Source organism: Aplidium turbinatum, chromosome 2 (genome assembly GCF_918807975.1).
Source record: "Aplidium turbinatum chromosome 2, kaAplTurb1.1, whole genome shotgun sequence".
NCBI lineage: Eukaryota > Metazoa > Chordata > Ascidiacea > Aplousobranchia > Polyclinidae > Aplidium > Aplidium turbinatum.
The window spans coordinates 43,422,220-43,442,972 of NC_137473.1; the positions used below are offsets into that span (position 1 = coordinate 43,422,220).

The 20,753-nt window shown below is 37.6% G+C and overlaps 1 protein-coding gene across 1 annotated transcript in view; it reads right to left on the reverse strand.

Moving 5' to 3' along the window:
- Nucleotides 1-15,021, reverse strand: part of LOC145764314 (ATP-binding cassette sub-family C member 4-like) — a 32,354-nt gene extending 17,333 nt beyond the window's left edge. The window contains exons 1-19 of the mRNA XM_082575933.1: nt 14,965-15,021; nt 14,377-14,466; nt 12,893-13,056; nt 11,803-11,928; nt 11,049-11,187; nt 10,630-10,740; nt 9,377-9,475; nt 8,923-9,009; nt 5,881-6,072; nt 5,517-5,729; nt 5,260-5,328; nt 4,640-4,796; nt 4,450-4,511; nt 3,880-3,924; nt 3,451-3,644; nt 3,084-3,304; nt 2,496-2,642; nt 1,937-2,016; nt 1,046-1,196 (exon numbers count right to left, since the gene is read on the reverse strand). Of these exons, the coding sequence (XP_082432059.1) occupies nt 1,046-1,196; nt 1,937-2,016; nt 2,496-2,642; nt 3,084-3,304; nt 3,451-3,644; nt 3,880-3,924; nt 4,450-4,511; nt 4,640-4,796; nt 5,260-5,328; nt 5,517-5,729; nt 5,881-6,072; nt 8,923-9,009; nt 9,377-9,475; nt 10,630-10,740; nt 11,049-11,187; nt 11,803-11,928; nt 12,893-13,056; nt 14,377-14,466; nt 14,965-15,021 (2,404 nt within the window). The remainder of the gene's footprint in view (nt 1-1,045; nt 1,197-1,936; nt 2,017-2,495; nt 2,643-3,083; nt 3,305-3,450; nt 3,645-3,879; nt 3,925-4,449; nt 4,512-4,639; nt 4,797-5,259; nt 5,329-5,516; nt 5,730-5,880; nt 6,073-8,922; nt 9,010-9,376; nt 9,476-10,629; nt 10,741-11,048; nt 11,188-11,802; nt 11,929-12,892; nt 13,057-14,376; nt 14,467-14,964) is intronic.
- Nucleotides 15,022-20,753: the final 5,732 nt, after the last annotated feature.

Sequence of the window (20,753 nt, forward strand, 5' to 3'; positions counted from 1 at the left end):
GACAACTTTGAAGACACTTGGGTTGGGCGCCCAGATCGTCGTCAAGGGCGCCGTCCTCCAATGTTTGCAATTCAAATGTGGAACTGCTATGATGGCGTCCTCAGTGGCCTTCCCAAAACTAATAATAGCATTGAAGGATGGCACAGAGGGTTCATGTTCCAGGTATCTGCAAATCATCCAGATATTTGGAAGTTCATATCTGCAATCAAGCGAGAGCAAAACCTAAATGAGGTTCGCATTGAACAGTATGTCAGTGGCCAGGCAGGACCCCCTCCAAAGAAGAAGTACAAGGACAGTGCAGAAAGACTAACTAGAGTCGTCCGAACCTGGCGTCAAGACTTTCAAGATGATGAAATTTGTGATTAGCCTACTTGCGTGGAATTGCACACAATACTTCATACTAAACTTGGCTTGTGGACAATTTGTACGAAGTTACTTAAAGTAGTATTGGTAGTGTTAGCAAAGAATTGCTAAACACAGACAATTGTTGTATTCCAATAAATAACAAAAAATGCGCTTTTTCATTGTGCTTATTTGTTTATGTCTCGTAACTTGGTTATTCAGGAAAATTTGCATTATGCACCTTCATCGGAAATTGCAAGACAAACCTTGCTGTTGCGAAAAATTGTTCACGAACAATTGACCTATCACCTGTTTACGAACAATTCACCTATACGAAGAATTGATGTATACGAAGAATTGCTTTACGAAGAATTGCTTTACGAAGAATTGCTTTTACGAACAATTGTTTTACGAAAAACTGTTTACGAACAATTCACCTATAACCCTTCAGTAGTCCTTTATATTAGCTAGCTTTACGTCATTTACAAATACTGATGATACCCTTATGAAAATTTCTTCTTGTGATGCGTGAAATTTTTGTGATGCCATAAAGACACAACCAAATGGCTTGAAGTCTGTCGCGTGCCAGCTACAAAGCGGGCAGCACTTCGCTAAGTTAAAAACAAGCATTGGAGCCTGCCATTAGAGCCTCATTAGAAAATAAAACAACTACAAATTCGGCGAGCAAATGAAAACTATTTACTTGATCCTTCAAAATTCTTGACTTCACGCGACGTGGTGACGTAATAACGACGTATCCAAACGCAGTAGATTATCATCGGAATGACAACAATGATGACGAGATAATTGACGATTATGACATAAAGGAAAATGGTAATAACGATGCCGTTTAGCTGAAAAGTATCATGATATGTCATCAGGAAATATCCCTCATGTCGTGACCAAGATGGCGCAAAGTTTGAGCTTGACAGAAGAAGCTGTGGTTGCCACAGGAAAAACAGTCAATAAAGATGTATTTATTGCTCCATGCCGCACTGTTGATATTCCATAAAGAAGCAGACTATGCTCGCATTTGAAAAAAAAACGACGAGCTTGAAACTCTGGTCGTTCAGTCTAAGACAACGAACAAATTCGTGAAGTGATAACCTGTTTAATAGTAGCCTACGGGCGACTGCGTCATGCTGGTGAAGCCAAAAAAGTTAAAACAGGCTGCAAAGCATAGCTAGTAGTTCGCGGTTCATGTACGAGTGGTTGTTTCGTTTGGCAACGAAATTTATCTGAGACCCGGAGTTTGTATTGGCGGATTCTTGCCGAGGTCAGTTATTCAGTGAACCTGGCGTTGTTTACTACTGCTGCTTATATGTCGCTCAAAAGCATGCGGCTGTGTCTTCGGCAGGACACTTAAAGACATGCCAGAAGGTGGACACGAAGATTGGCTTCCTTGCCTTCGGTCCACTTAATCTAAATCTTCAACTACTGAGCGTAAGCATGGACACAAAAAAAAACTTCTGTGTTTAAGTTCATGGGTTGTTTAAAAAAACAAATCACCAAATCTGCACAAAGTCGGTTGTGAGCAACCACCGCGTCCTATAGATAAATCGCAACTAACCGGAAGAGCACGAGACACACTTACAAATATAACGTTAATAACAGCCATGGGCAGCATCTCATCGACCTGGTTCATATCTTTAGAAAATCTGTTTAGCACGTTACCTGGTAATAAAAACAACATTAAAGTAGATTTCTCAGCCAAACTCGCTCGATAGCAAATGAACACTCGGTTCTGCAATCGAAGAAATGTAGACACCAAAACACGATAGTTCAACTTTCGGCGCGTGCAGGTAAGCAGCGTGCTTTCGAAGAAGCTTTCTATGTCACATCAACTAGTGATTGGAATAATGTGTTGGCAAAACTTCAACGAGTAGGTGAAACTGTTGTACCCTCGGTGACTGGACCTGTGTCAGTTTTTCACATCTTCCACCGGTATACGAAACTACCAGGATCAAACATTAGAATAGGCTTTCAGTCAAAAAAATGAAGATTTGTAAAAAGAGCCAAGTAACGAATCAAGTACTAGCCAACAAAGTGATAGAGACGGATCAGTATACGTTCTTGCAACAACAATGACGCTATTGTAGTCATAAAAACTATATTATTTATATAATTGAAAGACAATAATTTCATTAGCTCACCCACTGGGTTGGTATCAAAGAACCTTATTTTGGCCTTCAATATGGCGTCAAGCATACCAGCGTGCAACTGGATGCTTGATCGTATGCACAAGTACATGTTCATAGCCGTCTGTGTGTACATGGACGCTAAGAATCCAAGCGTGAGCACTGCATGCAAAAATATTGACAATAAAACGCAAAAAATATTAGTAAAGAACAAAGTAAATCAAATGGTTGAAGACATGGAGAATATTTTAGGAGCGGTTGCTTCTGTAACCGCTTCCGCTTTGATCCTAAATTACCTCTAAAATGACAAGAAACGGATTATTATATTACAATGGCAACAAATATTGTAAACACAGATACAAAATAAAAACATTACATTACCTGTTGAGACTTTACGAAAAATATCGAATTACAAAAAATAAGTGTTACCAGCTTTGTGAAGTCCTATGAAGTATCTATATCAAAATAATGTATTAACCGCATTAAGTTACAAGAAAAGTAATTTACTTTTTAATACTGCTGCTTACGCCCAAGAAGCACCGCTTCCATACCCCTATTTGCACCAAACACAAATAATTCTCCAATAGGACATTCTAGAATTACCTGTGTAGATTATGATGTAATATTGTTGGTTGAAAGAAATATCAAAGATGGTGTATTCTATTGTGGCGTTTCTTGGTGGCAGATTTGTGGTCACCATCGTCTCGCTTGTAGTGCTTATTGCTGACTCATTGTAAGCATCATCAGTCGTTTCGTTGAGAAGCAAATCTTGCTGAGTCATGTTGAACGTACCCTGTGAATTGTGTGTCTCCGATGCACTCGCCCTTTTAGACAAAAAAATGGGTAAACGCTAGAAGGCAATGACTGTGCACAGTCATCGATTACTCTGCAATTCCTAAATAGCAATGGCTTCATTTTTCCGATGGTATGAAATCAGATTGTAGCAAGAATAGACCATCACACCACTCACCAGTGTAGCAGCCACCAGTCTGTCACCATTAATAAGACATAGTTTCCCATCAGGACAATAAGGAAAACCACAAGGTACCACATTCTGACCCCCGCCTTGAAGTATTGATAATAACCAGCAGCTCCCACGATTGTCTCTCCACTGGTCTCTTTGCATCCGTGGTCAATACTTGGTAAAAACTTCACAGCGCTTTCCTACAAAACTTTCTCAAGTGATTTTTACAGAAAGTACAACAGAGACTACTCATTGCACATGCATCAGAATGCAATATATAATGAGCTAGAAGCAGGTGTGAAAAAACTCCAGTAAGATAACCAATTAAGAACGTAACGGATCAAATTGCGTCGGGATTACACCCTACATTATTTGCGTGTGTACTATAGTCATTTATTTTTTTCAAAATTATGAGACAATGTGTTTCACACTTACATCGTGTAGCAGTAAAGAGCTTCCCGATCCAACATCATTTGCCAACTACAATGATAAAAATTCTCGATGAATAATGAAGCAAGTGTGATTGTGGAACCACATGCAACAAACGAAAGCAAGCAACAGCATGTACACTATTTGTACAGTGACACATCAAAAAGTAAAAAAGATACGAACGTTTTCGGTTATATATGTCGCTCTGGTCAAGCATCTAAAAACTAATTTACACTACATTGAAATCAAGGATGCTACAACGGTGATGTAGCACATCGAAAAAAGGCAAACACACGAGCTACGATGGTTTGAGTACGTATACAATACAAGAAGCTAAACCGGGATATAAATGTCTATTGAGTCTTTAATTTCAAGAATAAAACGAATCTAACGACATTATGCCATGCTACTTTAACTAGATAAATTTTAAATTAACCTACATAAGAAATTGTAAACAATCTTTCCACAACTTTCCTTGTTGCAACAACAATGCTGCAGATTCGACCACTAGCGCATCTCCTGAAGAAGGGATGTGACACATGTTTTTTTGATCAACCATCAGTCAACCAATCTCACCTTGAGGCATTCTTTGTTGTTTGGGATGGTTCCGGTTTCATTCGCATCGCTATCTTCAGACGCTGCGTAATTAAAAAGACAAAAAAATCTTCAACTAGTTTAACGTTTTCTTGGTTGAAGCCACAGCCACTGTATGATCTTTGACATGACAATGCTCGTTCGTGAAGTCCCGAACTGATATTCAATTTACCGTTAGAAGGGACATGATGTCTTGGGAGGTGAACTTCAATCGTCTCGATCGTCTTCATATCTTCGTGCACAATGTCGTCATAGGTCTCGACCATTGACGCTAAATCTGCCCTTCTTGCCTGAAGCTGAGCGAACGTGCCAGAGTCCAGTACTTGTCCCTAGATGACGTCACACAGAATCCATAAAGTAAAATTAGCAATTATGGATGTGAAGACAAAAGGAGAACCAGAACGAGCGATCTGAGTCATCCTAAAAATAACGTTTCAACTCTATCAGGCATGCCATCTACTTTATGCAATAAAAGAGAAATGCAAAAGGAAAAATGATCAAAACAAGTTAGAAACCGCTGACTTGGGGCATTTCAGTCAAATCATTTCCAGTTATGTTGCAACGTTTCAACAAACGCAACCGCTTCCACCATTAAGCACCTCAGCCACCAAAGATCTAATAAGCAAAGTACTGACCACAATAATTATACAATAAAGGTCCACCAACTTAAACAATAGACACATACAGTACAATTACTCCACATGCTGTTGCATCATTTTCATAACATATAGAGTATTAATCATGCGCAACTCAGAAGCATTACAAAAGAAACTATAGCAACAAGGAACTCACATCTTTGAGGATGATTATCTCATCGGCTTTTTCAAGGAACTGAAGCTGATGGGTCACCAACACTCTCGCCTGGACAACAATAAGTCGATTAACATTCTAAGATTTTCACTTGCTAAGATCCTCATTATAAATTATAAAGGATCTTGTCGGTTATGCAGTAAACAGCAATTTAAATAATACATCAGTTCACTAGACAAAGATTCAATTTAAACTTTTTATTATCTGTTTCTTCTGGCTTTGCATACAAAGTTACTCACCCTGTCTTTCATGATGCCACAAATGCACTGATCAAATAGATGATTGGCTACTGAGGGGTCCACTGCGCTCAGGGGGTCATCAAATAAAGCTATGTCGCTGTTAGAGCAATAAGCCGATCGCGCCAAACTCACCCTCGCTTTTTGCCCGCCGCTCAATGTGACCCCTCTTTCACCAACCAGGGTGGCGTCACCATGCGGAAAGATTTCAAAATCCTGAAAGATCAAAAAACATCTTTAAACTCAGTTGGCATTTGACGATAGCTTGAATTGGACAAATGTGAAATTAATTTTCTAAAACTACACAGGGAGTGAGTTAGGCTTTTCATGAAACTAGTTAAGAGATTTTATAATAATTTTAACTCACTTTATCGAGAGCGCAGGCTTTGATAACCTTCTGATAACGCAATGGGTCGTAGAGTTCATCGAACAAAATATTATCCCGAATCGATTCGGATAACAACCAGGCTAGCTGACTCGAATAAGCGATCTTCCCGTGAACTTTAACCTTTCCACTTTGTGCCGGAAGCTCGTTCAAGATAGCGCTGAGTAATGATGACTAAACAATAAAACTCATTAGCGTTAATCATAGTAGATCTCTAATAAGAGATGGTACGTCTCATACAATATTGATCTCAAGTAAGACATACAGCGTTCGCACTATTCCCGATTGCACTTAAATGCAAGTTATCTGGCATTCATACAATTCTTTGCATGTTTTGTGCTTGTAGCATGGTTTGTAGTAAATTCTGTGGTGATTGCAAAGGCTATGTTAGTTGATTGTAAAATATTTAGGGACTGAGAAAGCCTTTTCCTACCGCAATAGTATAAACACTTTGCGTACGTATTGTGATGGTTCACATTTGCCTGTACCCAACGGCCAACACCAAGGAACACGATTACAACTCTTTATGGTTGTAAAAGTTAGTTGGGAAAAAAGAATCCAGCAATGCAGCAGAGTAAGGATGAGCGCTGGTACGACGTTAAAAAGAATGTCGCTCGACATGTGACCAAATGATTCGGTAGTGTTGGCCTGGATGCCACAAAAGTGGAGAGATCTAAACAAAATGCCTATAAACCAAGGGTCTCAAACACGCGGTGCACTTTTAAACTTTGAAATAAGTAACAATTACAGTACATATTTTTTCTATAGATTTTGAAAGATAAAATGCACTCTAAAATTGCTTAAAAAGTCTGCAAATGCCCATCAAACTCGACACCACTTTTTAGCACTGCTCTCGTGCCATTTTATTGCGTGCGAGTAACTTTTGAAAGTTGATTGCAAAATTTTTACTCTCCAGGTCCGTCGTTTCGTTTGCATTCTTTTTTGTTTTTCTTTTTTTGCGTTCGTACATTCTTTTTCAATCTCTTAGTTGTTAAAAAAATAACAGTTAACCTCTCAAGTACATGTAGCTCCACACAGAGTGAAATTTACATGCCTTTTGACTCTTTTTTATTTCTTTAAAAGTATTATTGACTCAAAAAGAATGTTTAAAAAGACATTACGAAAAGTAACTACGGACAAAGGCCAGTGTTTCGATTTTCAGATCTCTTCAGCGTAGTAAAGTGAAAGTTGTCTTGAAGCGTTGGTTGAGGTGATGATTTGAAACTTGAGTGATTGTTGTGAGACAATGAGACTGGATTTAAGTTTTAAATTTGGACCTCAGCGAAACGTAGTTTTACAGCCTATTAAAAGGTGTGATTTGTTTAAGAGAATTTGTGCTAAGAAATGGCAGGAATTTGTTAAATATAAAAACTAGAAAAAAAGACAAGAATTTGCAACTGAGCTAGGACAAAACAATCATCTGAGATGGATCTAAAATACAAGAAATTAGATTCTAGCGTAACTGTATATAGAAATTAGATTGTAGCGTACTGGCCTTTGTCCGTAGTTACTTTTCGTAATGTCTTTTTAAACATTCTTTTTGAGTCAATAATACTTTTAAAGAAATAAAAAAGAGTCAAAAGGCATGTAAATTTCACTCTGTGTGGAGCTACATGTACTTGAGAGGTTAACTGTTATTTTTTTTATTCACTTGTTGATTCATTCATATCAGTTTGTATCCTCTGGGGATCCTTCTCTTGTAAGTTATCATGAGCCAATCCTATAGATGTTTGCTGGTACACCCCTTCATTTTCTTTGAATTTTTATACTTATATGTGCCGCTAGAATCTAATTTCTTGTATTTTAGATCCATCTCAGATGATTGTTTTGTCCTAGCTCAGTTGCAAATTCTTGTCTTTTTTTCTAGTTTTTATTTTTAACAAATTCCTGCCATTTCTTAGCACAAATTCTCTTAAACAAATCACACCTTTTAATAGGCTGTAAAACTACGTTTCGCTGAGGTCCAAATTTAAAACTTAAATCCAGTCAAGAAGAAGAAGAAGACAACAATCACTCAAGTTTCAAATCATCACCTCAACCAACGCTTCAAGACAACTTTCACTTTACTACGCTGAAGAAATCTGAAGATCGAAACACTGGCCTTTGTCCGTAGTTACTTTTCGTAATGTCTTTTTAAACATTCTTTTTGAGTCAATAATACTTTTAAAGAAATAAAAAAGAGTCAAAAGGCATGTAAATTTCACTCTGTGTGGAGCTACATGTACTTGAGAGGTTAACTGTTATTTTTTTATTCACTTGTTGATTCATTCATATCAGTTTGTATCCTCTGGGGATCCTTCTCTTGTATCATGGGCCAATCCTATAGATGTTTGCTGGTACACCCCTTCATTTTCTTTGAATCTTAGTTGTTACTACGTACTTTCTTTGTAATTTAACGTTCTTGGTGTGCTCTTACTATCTTTTTATTGCGTTTGAACTGTGCTATTTTGTTTATTGACTTTTTACTGTGTTTTGCGGCCCTCGGGTTAATTCACAGCTGTTCGTTTGGCCCTCGGAGCAATTTGAGTTTGAGACCCTTGCTCTAAACAAATCACATAAACTGTCACCTGCACAGGCAACATTCATGGCTGTTTGATGATATTTGACAATATAATTATCTTTTTAAAATAACATGTTAATATAGCGATAATATAGTAATAAATTAATTAATAAGTATACAGGGAGGAAGGAAGTTTTCTTAGAAAGGCACTAGATCTAACGGTGGATGGAAAGAGGAAACGCGGTCGTCCAAGAAGAACGTGGAAACAACAAGTGAAGGATGAGTTTAAAAAAGTCGGACTGAAGGAGGAAGATGCAAGGGACAGGGTGAAATGGAGAAAAGGGATTAAGACAATTGCTGCGCGGAAACAATCGGCCACCCCCACTAGTGTGGAACAAACCGACGATGGATTATGATGATGATGATGACAATCCAGTTGAGTATATCTTTTTCACTAAAAGCCTATTTCCAGAAGAATTCGAAGTTGTACATTTCGCCAAACAACTAAAAATTGTCCTCCGCACTTTTCCAGAACCAACAGGACCAATGACAACAATAAGTTTTCCTCTTTTAGCTTCCAAGAAAACGTTCTTTAATGTTGATTCTCCATCCTAAAAACAAATTAAATCGCAATTACTTTTTACAGTACATCATGTCCATTTTTACGGGTTTAGTTTTTGTTTGGAATTCATGCCAGAGCGACATCCATTGTAATGGATGCCAAGACAAACCAAGACAAAGAAATGTTGCGTCGAAGACATCAAAAATTCGGGCTTTGGTGTGAACATCAAAACAATTTGTTGCTTTTGCGCACAGAGCACTTCCTGTTAATGCAATACAATAATATCCCTACGTGGTACCGCCATTGTTGCAGCTTTCATCTTCCAGCTAGAAGGTATTACTGCTCTTCATCGTGATAGTTGTGCTTGGGAGGAGTGATTCTCAAAATTATCAATAACAGATCAACCAGTAACTTACTTGGTACCAACTTCCAGTGAAGCCATCCATCTTGATCAGTGTGTCTGTTCCCTCATACTTACTCAAAAGTGGCTCCTTCTCGGGAAGGAGGAGGAACTCCTGTAATTAGAACAGTTGCGTAACTTAAACCATGTTGACAGCACTAGCAGTGCGTTGATAGCAAGCATTCCAGCTGGAAGGAAAAATTCAGAGAATTATCAAGTGCACTTGGCGATATAGTACTATCTTGCAAGTTAACAGGAAGACTATGTGCGTAAAAGAAGACTGAATAGTGAATACGACATGTGATGGGCTAAGAGGATAAATGCTAGGTAGTGACGAAAAAGGATATTGGACAACTGCAGACAACAGAAATGAGAATGAGTAGGATGACGTGTGGCAAAACCCTTCAGGATAAAATCACCAGTAATATGTTGCTGGAGTGGACTGATAAACATCTACGAAACCTCACCTTTGAACGAATGGATGAGAAATGTGTAATAAGAAAAATAGAATAAGAAGTAGTGATTATAAACACTGAAGTGATTATAAACACATTTATAACACTGAAGATGAAGACAGTATAGTTTTCGAAACGTTTGTTTGCTGAACATGAGTTTGGTATCTACACTTTGGGCTCTTTATTTTTTGATTAAGTAGTGATTAGGAATGCAAGAAGCGGAAGACCTGAGAAAACGTCGGACAAAACAGGGAAAGACAATGTGATCAAGTGAAAGTTAACTATTTATGATGTAAATAATCTACAGAATTGAAAGCGTTACTGCAGAAAAGAAAATGAACAACCCTGATTAACAATTCAGGATAATGTCCAGACATTTTCCGGCAAATGAATGATGATGATAACGCTCAGGGAGGAAACTACCGTAATTCAAATGGCTTAAAAGATTCCAACCAGGCGGCACAGTGTAGAAGCTAAACCGAAAAATAGAGAACAGACGAACTCATTCAAGCAAGTCAAAAACAGCACTGATCTAGACAACCATTCAGTTAAGGTACTCAATCAAGCCAACCGCAAAATAAACACTGGGGAGATGTCTTGAGCATGTAATACAATATAATCATTAAGATATCTAACGTTCTAAAAGTGTGTAGCCCTTTTTTAAAGCTCCTTGTATTAAAGTAGAGAAAAAGACATACCGGTATGCCACATCATACAACAATGATTCAAGCGGAGAACAAAAGAAGCATAGGGATCTTTTATACTTTCAAACCTTTCCACTTCAAAAAATAGATTCTCCTTATCAAAATCAAACCTGCGTCCGTTGCAAGGAGACTTTGACTTGGGCAAGGTTTGAAATGCACAGAGGGAAAACAACCCCGACCCCCAACTTCAGAACGTTGAAGAAACCAACCACCACCAGTGCCTGAAAGGTAAAGAGGACGATATAACACGCTCCCAGCCTGCTACCCAGATTTTTTTTATATTGATTCAACATCTGCAGATGTTAGCATCTAACAGCCCTGGTACAGTACAGTATCCAGGTCTAGGGTATCAGTCTAAGGCACAGCGCTAGTATCAGAGAATACAGTATCTAATTTGCTGTGGTAACCAGCTAATTACGCTATCTACAGTACACTCACAAATATTTATCATGAAATTTACTTGCAAGCCAATCTAACTTCACATTTAAAATGAAAGTACGTTCTTCTGGAGGCTAATGCAGGAACTCACCATTTGCAGTGTAAGATTGCCACCAAGAGCTGCGTATGAGAGAAAAGTAGTGAAAACCGGAAGTAGGCACGCCGCTTGCATCGAAGTGTAGTTGAAAGCGCGAATTAAAGAGGAATGCAATATCTTGAGCATCTCATTCCTGAAGCAAACACAGTGATGTTTGTGTGCCTGGTCTGATACAGACGTTAACGATCATGGTCTTCCAAACTTCTCTGTTATTTGACATCCGTGTAAACCACGTATAGCTAGTGTATCACAATGTAAAGCAATATTGCCTTGTTTCAGTATATTCTTAGCAGCAATAAATCCTTACATCGCAATTGCTCTTGTTTGTGCAAAAGTAGCTGTGAGCAACGATTCAGTGTTAAGCTCCATAGTAGAATGCATTCACCCAGAGAATGGTATCTATAGTAGTGTAGGGGACTAGGGGTGGAAGGTAACCAGACGTTTGTTGAAACACTTGACCGTCGTTTGATGAAATACTTTTAAAAACATAAATGTCACAAGGAAGCAAAGATTGTAGTCGATTATAATGAATGTAAGAAAATTTGTTGGCAGACTTTTTACAAAAATGCTGCTATTTTTCTTACAACTCATCTCAACACTAACAAGGACGTTATTGTTAAATACAAAATTTAGAAATATATATATTCAGCAGCTGTGTCCTTCCATGAAACGTTCGGTATATCACGTCATAAGCTCTGTCCGCTTGCTGCCGGTGAAGCCAAACATACTTAGAAGATCTAAAACTCACTTTCTAAGGGTGGTGATGATTTCCTTGAAAGATTTTTCCCAAGAATACATTTTAATAATCCGCATTCCCGAAATTATCTCACCCATCGTGTCAACTCGTAAGTCGGTTAATGAAGTTGCTTTAAGCCTGTGCAAAACGTCATAAAATGTGGTGACGTTCGCATGAAATTAAAGTGTCAGATTAACAATACGAAGTTTCAAAGCAAGACTAGTCCAGCCAGAAAAGTCCGCCTTTTTTACGTTAAAAAAGGAAGGATTTTTGTAGCGGATTCAGAGAACTGCGCGAGAAGCCCTTCAGGACGAGCACAATAAGCATGATTTTGTGCTGTAAAACTGGAAAAAAATTCTGAATAACCCAAAAATATGACATGCTAAAAACAAATCAGAATGTGATAGGCTACTAGTTCTTGTGGTTGTGGTAGGCTACATTACAATAGAGTAGAAAAAGCAAACCTACATTTAAGTATCAAATAAAATTGGAGATCAATAAGCCTAAGCGTGTGTGTGTGTTTCATGACTGGGCGTAAGTTGAATATCTAAACTTTTAAAGCATTTCAGTGATAACTTTTCTTTTTAATATGAGACAAGAATTCATAAAACAAATAAAGCCAAACTGAACGAATGTGACAAGCAACTGTGTAAATGTCCCTGTCCTGATGAGTGCCCGATTTCTACTGCAATGCCGGTATATTGAATAAGCATCTTGGAATGAAATATCAACGCAAAATCAAGGAGTATGGACAGTCAGTTGTTGAACTGTCGGCTGCGCTTTGTGTCATAGACCCAGAGAGCATATCAATTGTTTTTTTTACATTGACTCCACGTCTGAAAACGTTGAATCAATGTAAAAAAACAAACAATTGATTTGCTGTCTGGGGAGCGTGGTACTCAATGACATCCTTGAAAATAAACGTGAAAATCACTTTCCTTACCTATCAATCCACTTAATTTAAAATATTTACGACCAAGCAAAAACCTGGATTTGGGTTAAAAAATAAACAGTAAACCTACACTCAGAACATAAAGCGAAAAAAACGTTAAGGTATGAGCACGGTGACAGAACAACTATTCTCTGCTCACTTCATTTTCACCTCAAGTTTGCAAATGCACGACCCATGAACGTTTGTAAGATCATGACAGCCAGTAAAGCGGAAATCCCAGCCAGTGATGCTAATCCCAGCCTCCCCCACAGGAGATAAGTAACCACCACGCACTGCAGGGGAGAAAGCCACAGATAATGAATAAACGTAAACCCCTGAAAAAACAAGTGATGTAAGGTCAACGTAACATGTGTTTAAAGAACTTGGTATTTAAATTTATTCTGATATATATAACAAAAGGGCCCAAACAAAACCGTAACCATGACCTACTAGAACACGGCCAAATATGTTGCTATTTAAGGAAATTTCTAAGAGTCTGAATTGTTACAATCATAGATATATGACAAACCTGTCATCTTCCCATTTCCAGAAGTAAGTTAAATGAGCAATATTTGCATCTAGACATATGTTTGGCTTGTTTAGCCGGAGATTAGGTATGTACGTTGAGCACAGTTTTCACAATAATAGTGTAATATCTAAGACTTTCCAACTGCACTCTGGAGGTAGAATCGTTTGATGCAATTGCATGTTTCATTTAAAATATCAAGGATTTTTTGTGGATTCTATGTTGTAAGTTGTTCATTTGATGTGCCAATTTCAATTTTTGTTCGTTTTGTTTTTCGCCACGTTTAATGTTGCAAGTAAAATATGGCTTTTGGCGAAAAATCCTGCTATACAAAAAACCTAACGACTGTATGATAAGACTACCTCCAGGATGCAGTTTGAAAGTCTGGCATATTTTACGTTATTATTGCATAAATTGTGCTTAACATACATATCTAAATCTCCGGCAAAACAAGCCAAAAAGATGTCTAGATGCAAATATTGCTTATTTTACATACTTCTGGGAATGGGAAGATGACAGGTTTGTCATAGCTATGATTGCAACAATTCAGACTCTTAGAAATTTCCTCAAATAGCAACATATTTGGCCGTGTTCTAGTAGGCCGTGCCGTAACTAACAAGGTAATTTTCCGTCAAAGCTAAACTTCGATGCAAACTATTTCCATTTCAACCATCCCTATTAGACATAATGGACGGAATAGCCCGTTTCGGTGAGTCCCATTCGGTGAGTCTGATTTGGTGAGTTCCCTATTCGGTAATTTTTTTTTTTTAATTATCGGGTACCGTAGCCTAATTACCATTGCCGTTTTAGGGTTAGGGTCTTATTTCAAAGTTTAGCAACGTTAAAACGATGTAAAAGCGGCAATGATAATTAGGCTACGGTACCCGATAATTTTCAAAAAAAAAATTCAAAAAATCACCGAATAGGGAACTCTCCGAAAAAGGCTCTCACCGAATAGGAAACTCTCCAATAAAGGCTCTCACCGAATAGGGAACTCACCGAATCGGACTCACCGAATAGTAGCAGACCCCATAATGGAAATACCCGTCGTTTCATTGTTTTAACTTCCTAGGATCTTACTAACCTCCTTAATTACCAATAATTTATACCAATCTGCAGCCGCGCTTACTTCGTCATATCGTAAAGCATCGGTAGCAGAAAGATTGACAATTTTGCCTGTTGTCGTCTTTGCAAGGGCTTCATGGTTTAATTTGAGCGTCTACAAACAATGCAATCAGCTAGTTATAACAACCATGGTTGGTGCAATCACACACAAATAACAGAAGCGTTCACAACATAACAATCTGTTGAATGATGTAGCTTTAATGTAGAAGAAGAAGAAGTTCTTTTATTTTGCATCATCAGCACATGCGAAAAAACAAAACAATACAAGATTACAATGTGAGCTAGGTTGTTTGCTGATGACGATGGGAGTGACAGAAGGACCGAACTGGTCATCGAGTCTGCCACACCCGTGTGGTGTCATGGCTTATTTAAAATGGAACGGTGTCGAAGTTGAACGCAAATATTGATTGATTGATATATTGATTGATTTGATTGATAGATATATATTATATACAACATAAAAAAAAAAAAAAAAGTAGATTGCTTATTGTTAAAGACATCGACCAATAACAATGATAACAACTTAAGCAAGACAGGTTCGCTTTGAAACTAAATGCTAGGACGCAAAGGTACGTAAAACTTTTGATGATACCTTTTTATACATCAACCCAATCACAGCTGTTCTCGCATTCCAACCAAAACGTTGCATATTTAACCCATCCAACTGGTTGATTACGGTTGCTATTATTGACATCACTGCAACTCCAGTTGCGTACAAATAAGCATAACCAAGAGAAAATTCGTTTGGGTTTGAAAAGTAAAGTGACAACTCCCCAATCAGCAGAGGAGTGGCGCCTCTAGATGTCTCCTAAAAATTAGAAGTGATGGATAAAATATTTTACCAATAAACTGGAAATACTTTTATAAAAACGTGCTTCTGACAGATAGTGTCGTTATAAAGAATTTTAACCATTCACACCAGTAGGACTAAAACATTTGGGCGATTGCAGCTTTGGGATTATGATTATAAGGTCCATAACATTTAGGAACAGTCATGTATTTTGTTGGGTGCATGGTTGTCGTGACAATTGACATGTAGGCTATGATATATTTTTGTTGTATCCTGGCTTGATGTCTGGTAGTTGAAGATTTTAATTAAGTGGATGGGAAGGCAGGGAAGCCAATCTTCGTGTCCACCTTCAGGCATGTCAATAAGTAATCCTGCCAAAGATATGTCCGCATGCTCTTAAGCAGTGTCAAATCGGCGCCTGTTCGGTTATGGTACCAAGGCTCTCACAAGTTGGCTCTCACTGTAACTGACACGTGACCACTCAGCTATATGTGTGATCCCTAGCTGTTCATTAATAAAATATATGGTTCTGTCCACATTGTACTCAATAAATTACACTTTTTTTAGAATACGGTAGGGCCTAAATCACCTGGCACAACAGTAAAGGCTGTTATGAACTGACTGCTCTAAATGTAGAATTAATAGAGTTTGGGTCATTTCACATTGATAGGTAGCCTAGAGAGATAATAAAGATAGGCTAAGGAGATAAGGACCTGAGATAAAGAGATAAGGAGAAGAATAGCGCTGAGAAGAAATGCATTTGTTGGAATAAATAGCATTTGGAAGAGCAAGGATATAAAATTAGAAACAAAAAAGAAGCTGATCAAAACTATTATATTCCCAATTGCAACTTACGGATGCGAAACATGGACAATGAACAAAACAGACAGAAGAAAGATTGACGCATTTGAATTGTGGTGTTGGAGAAGGTCACTGCGACTGCGTGTTCCTTGGACTGCCAAAGTAACAAATGAGAAAATTCTCGAACAAATTGAACCGGACATATCCCTAGAAGCTAGAATCGTCAGGCAGAAACTTTCATATTATGGTCACATAATGAGAAGCAAATCAATGGAAAACGACAGTATGCTTGGTTTGGTCGGCGGAGGAAGAGGGTGCCCAAAAGCGAGATGGCTTGGCGCAGTTGTGGATGACAGTGGTGTGGGAGTGCATGAATTGGGGGAGGCTGCGTGGGATCGAGAGATGTGGAGAAAAATGACGTATAGAGTGACCGAGAGTCGTAAACGACTGAACGAATGAAGAAGAAGGTAACCTAGCGATTTAGAAGATAAGGAGATTGATGGTTGGGATTTTAGGAGATTATCACCCCAATTCTAAATTCTGAATCCTCTTTTTACTAAACCAACTGCCCATTCACTTAACTGTCACTTCTCAAACTGTGTGCCATAAATTCCATCCTGTTAGCGTAGTGGTTAAACTCCTGACTCAAGATCAAGTGGCACTGGTTTGGCTCTCGAGGTGTGCGCTTGAGCAACGCATTTCAGGACTGCTCTCCATTCAACAACACCTAGGGGATAGAATAATTCATAAACAACAACAGTTCAAACAACTATGGAAACTTCACTCAGCCAATCTCAGTAACTGACTCTGTATCAGTGATGATTCAAAGCCTCTACAAGTATGCTAACTGCCAAGAATGACCTATGGCTGAAGATTCAAAAACCAACCAACTAATCATGAAATAAGTAAATTTAATAAGCATGCCAACTTTTTTACTTTTACACTGCAAATTAAAAAAAGTAGAAACACTGCACTAACCGAAAGAAGTTGAACAAGTCCATAATACAAAAATTGCAACCAATACGTTCGAACAAAGGCTTTTGTAAAGTTTGGGTGCCTTCTATCTTTTATAGCTTCATAAAGTTCTCTATGCCAACTTCTGTAAGCAAGAAACTAGATTAATCAATAAAAAGATTGTTTAAAACAAATCTATACTCAATGACTATTTGTTCCAACAAAATTATTCTTTCATGATAAAACTATTCTCCTTGTCATAAAAAAATGTCTTTATCATAGTACTATAGGCCTAGTTGTCTACAAGAAGACCATATTAGCCTTTGATGAAATGCCACCTAAAGACAGAATATGTTCATGCTCATGACAACACTGAATTAAAACAAAAGAACATTAAAATGAAACTACATATGATATTTATCGAAGTCATTCAGATATGAAATATCTATAAAATCTTGCATAACATACTTGTTTTAAATAACCTTACTTTTCTAGTTCATTAGTTAGGTAGCTAGATTTATCATAGCCAGCAACTGGGTACAAATCAGATTGCAAGATCTTCGTTTTATATCCATTCTTGAACAAGGGATTCATCCAACTGTAAATGCAGAGAATTGAACAGATGAACAACAAAACAATTTATTTCACACTTTTCAGCTCAGTCTTCTCTTGCACCAGACACAGTAAAGTTAATAATAAACAATGATATTTTTCACAAGAAACAGGAATGTTCAAAAAGAACACGGGAAGAACAGAAGAATGAGGCAGACAAAGCCAGACCGAAAGAAGATGCAACAGCATGAGACAAAAAAAAGAGTGAGGATAATTGTTGTAACGTAAGAATCGGACACCTCACTAGCGAGGACAAAACCGAATTTGAATGGTGAGCATAACAATCGAACAAAAAGAGAAAAACTTTAATATCTTGAATAAACACACTATTTCAGTTAATTCTATAAACAGGATGAAGAAATGACAAGATCAAACAATGTCGGTTTAAGTCTTGACATATACGTTTGAACAACAAACTTCGAGAAAAGTTCTTCTTTTACTGACACCCAGTGCATGAAACAATATTTCACAGTTAACAACATTTCAACAAATAGAAACTTCACATAATTAATCTTAATAACATTATCAAGCCTACATTAGTGAATGCCTCTAAAAATATATGAAGCGGCCAGAACTAAATTTTCAAAATAGCTCTCAGCTCACTGAATTATTTAATTAAAATTTGAAGATCTTGTCTGCAAGTCTTAAACAATTGGTGTAAAATAGCAATTTTATGGTAGCTACTCAGTACTCAGTGTGGTCAAAGTGCTTTTGGTTGGTGAAAGGATGGTTCAATTCCCTACAGTATAATAAACAAACAAGACAATAGGTTACATGTGAACTGGAAAGCAATTAACAGCCTATAGAAATATATAGTCAACTATAGTGTTGGGCGATTTTGAAAAAACAAAACGATACGATATTGAAAAAATATAATACTCGATATTTTGATACTTTTCAATATTTTTGTTCTAATTAAGAAAAGAGTTTCTCAGTCTTCGAAATTAGTGTCGGCAATTGACAAGGTGATTGCCGACGCAGATGCATGAATGGTGCAATAGCGCCGGCAATAAAAATGCCGAGGCCACACGAGCGCTTGTAAGGTTAGGGTTAGACATTCCTCCCAGTCGTTATGCCACAACCATAGATTTGCTCCTTAGTCAACACCTTGATGGAGCTCTGCGAAAGAGGCGTGTGGATGGGTATCAAAGCACAAAAGTGGCAAAACGTGGACGCTTCATTGCAAACGGCAAAGACAGTGTAGATTTACAACCAAGCGATGAGCCTCTTGATGTGCCCGATTCCAGTGATGACACGACAACCTCATCCTCCGATACAGCATCTGATGATTCCGATTCTGACATCTAGTTCTTCATCAAACAGACTTTGTGTTGCTCGCAGTATCTCAATTGTGCCGAAATTATGTTAGTGCATACGTAAATCAAGGCAATATTCTCGCAGGGAGCTATTAATTTATTACCGGTACCTGGTTGAGCAATTAACGCTATTTTATGATAATTCTACGTCGCTAGATGTCGAATTAATGTAAAACAAACGTAAATTTCTTATTGGGCATTGTTGTTACGCAATATAACCCACAGGGAAAATTAAATCGATTTGTGCTGACTACGTTGAATCAACCCAAAATTAACTTACTTTTCCTCCCCGTGAGTTATTTAACGTGAATTACCGTAACAGCGTGCGTATCGCGTTGCTCGCTTTATCGCTACTTTTGGTATTATTACATCACAACAAATCAAACAGTGCGGTCGGGGTAGACTACTCTAGTATATTTTTCACTTCTCATTTTACATGTTTTATTACAATTTTTTTCGTAATAAACGTTCACAGCAATTGCCGAGGCAATTTCAACTTTTGCCGTTTGGCCTCGGCAACGGTTTGCAATTCAGGTTAGGGCTGTAATAGTTAAAACATCGAACGATATTGAAATAAATATCGATATTGAAAAGATATCGTATCGAAAATTCGATATATCGCCTAACACTAGTCAACTAACACATTTGATACTCACTTAACAGATAAGTGAGAAAATATATTCACAGAAGAATATGGGCATTCATCCAAATCATCTTTTAGTTCTTCGCTCATTTTATAATGAATAATATTTTTGCAATACCATCACTAGCACCACCCCAGTAAAGAAAAACTTATTCAAGCCTACAATTTAGAAATGAGTTACCCAAAGCTGGTAGAAAAAAAGGTTAGGCTGCTGGTAAGCTACCGTATCTTAGGCCACTAAACTGTTTGATGTTAGGCTATACACTTTTCATTCCATGCCGTATATGAGTACAATTTTGAAACAACAGTTTGCCATTGTGCCTTTGTATCAGCATAAAATGCAGTATCACTTTTATATTTTTTGTCAATGGAGGTTCAATCTCAAGTTTGTTTTCAGTTAACTTCGCATATGTCTTTTGTTAATGCCTCCGCGATGTAACATATCACCTTCCTTCTTTATGCAATACGTGCTAAATTTTTCCAAATAAAACTTATTTATATTCGTATGTAACATGCCAATGTAGTAGGCTACAGATCTCATTCATTTGTTTTACAAAAGAACTGTCGAACCCATGTTGAACCACAACTTGAAGTTGATTATTTTATAGAAGTAGATTATTTTAACAACAACTTCAAGTTGTTAAAATAATCTTCGCAAATGGGGAATACCCTATATCAGAATTTCATAAACTTTTTTAACCATGGGTAACTATTTGGAGTGGAAGCCGGAGTTTTCCCGATTTTCAGAAAATGAAGTGGATTCGGAGCTTTATTTTTCACAAAAGTTTCCGAGTGGAGTGGATTTTAGTTCTGAAAGTTTACATTTTGGTTAAATCAAACAACTCCCGTATATAGGCTTAGTTCTGCTTGTAGAAGACAAAAATAAAAATTGTTGGTTGGTTTTGGAATCTTTATCCTCGGGCTGACAAAGCCTTAATAGGTTATTCCTGGTAGTTTCGCATACTTGTAGAGGCTCTTGACACAGGGCCGGTTACCGAGATTGACTGAGTGAAGTTTTCCGATTGTTGAAGTGTTGTTTCCGGGAAATTATTCCATTCACTAGGTGGCGCTGAATGGAGAGCAGTCCTGAAATGCGTTGCTCAATTGCTAGTCATTATAAGTTTCAGCAAAAGCAACTCAGCAGATAAAGTGATCATATTTTACAGTACGGTAGGCTAGTATTGAGCTTTTGAGAATGGCCTTATAAATTAATGCTTCTCAGCATTCCGAGAAGTTTATTTCGACCTCAACGTTTTGAAGAAAAA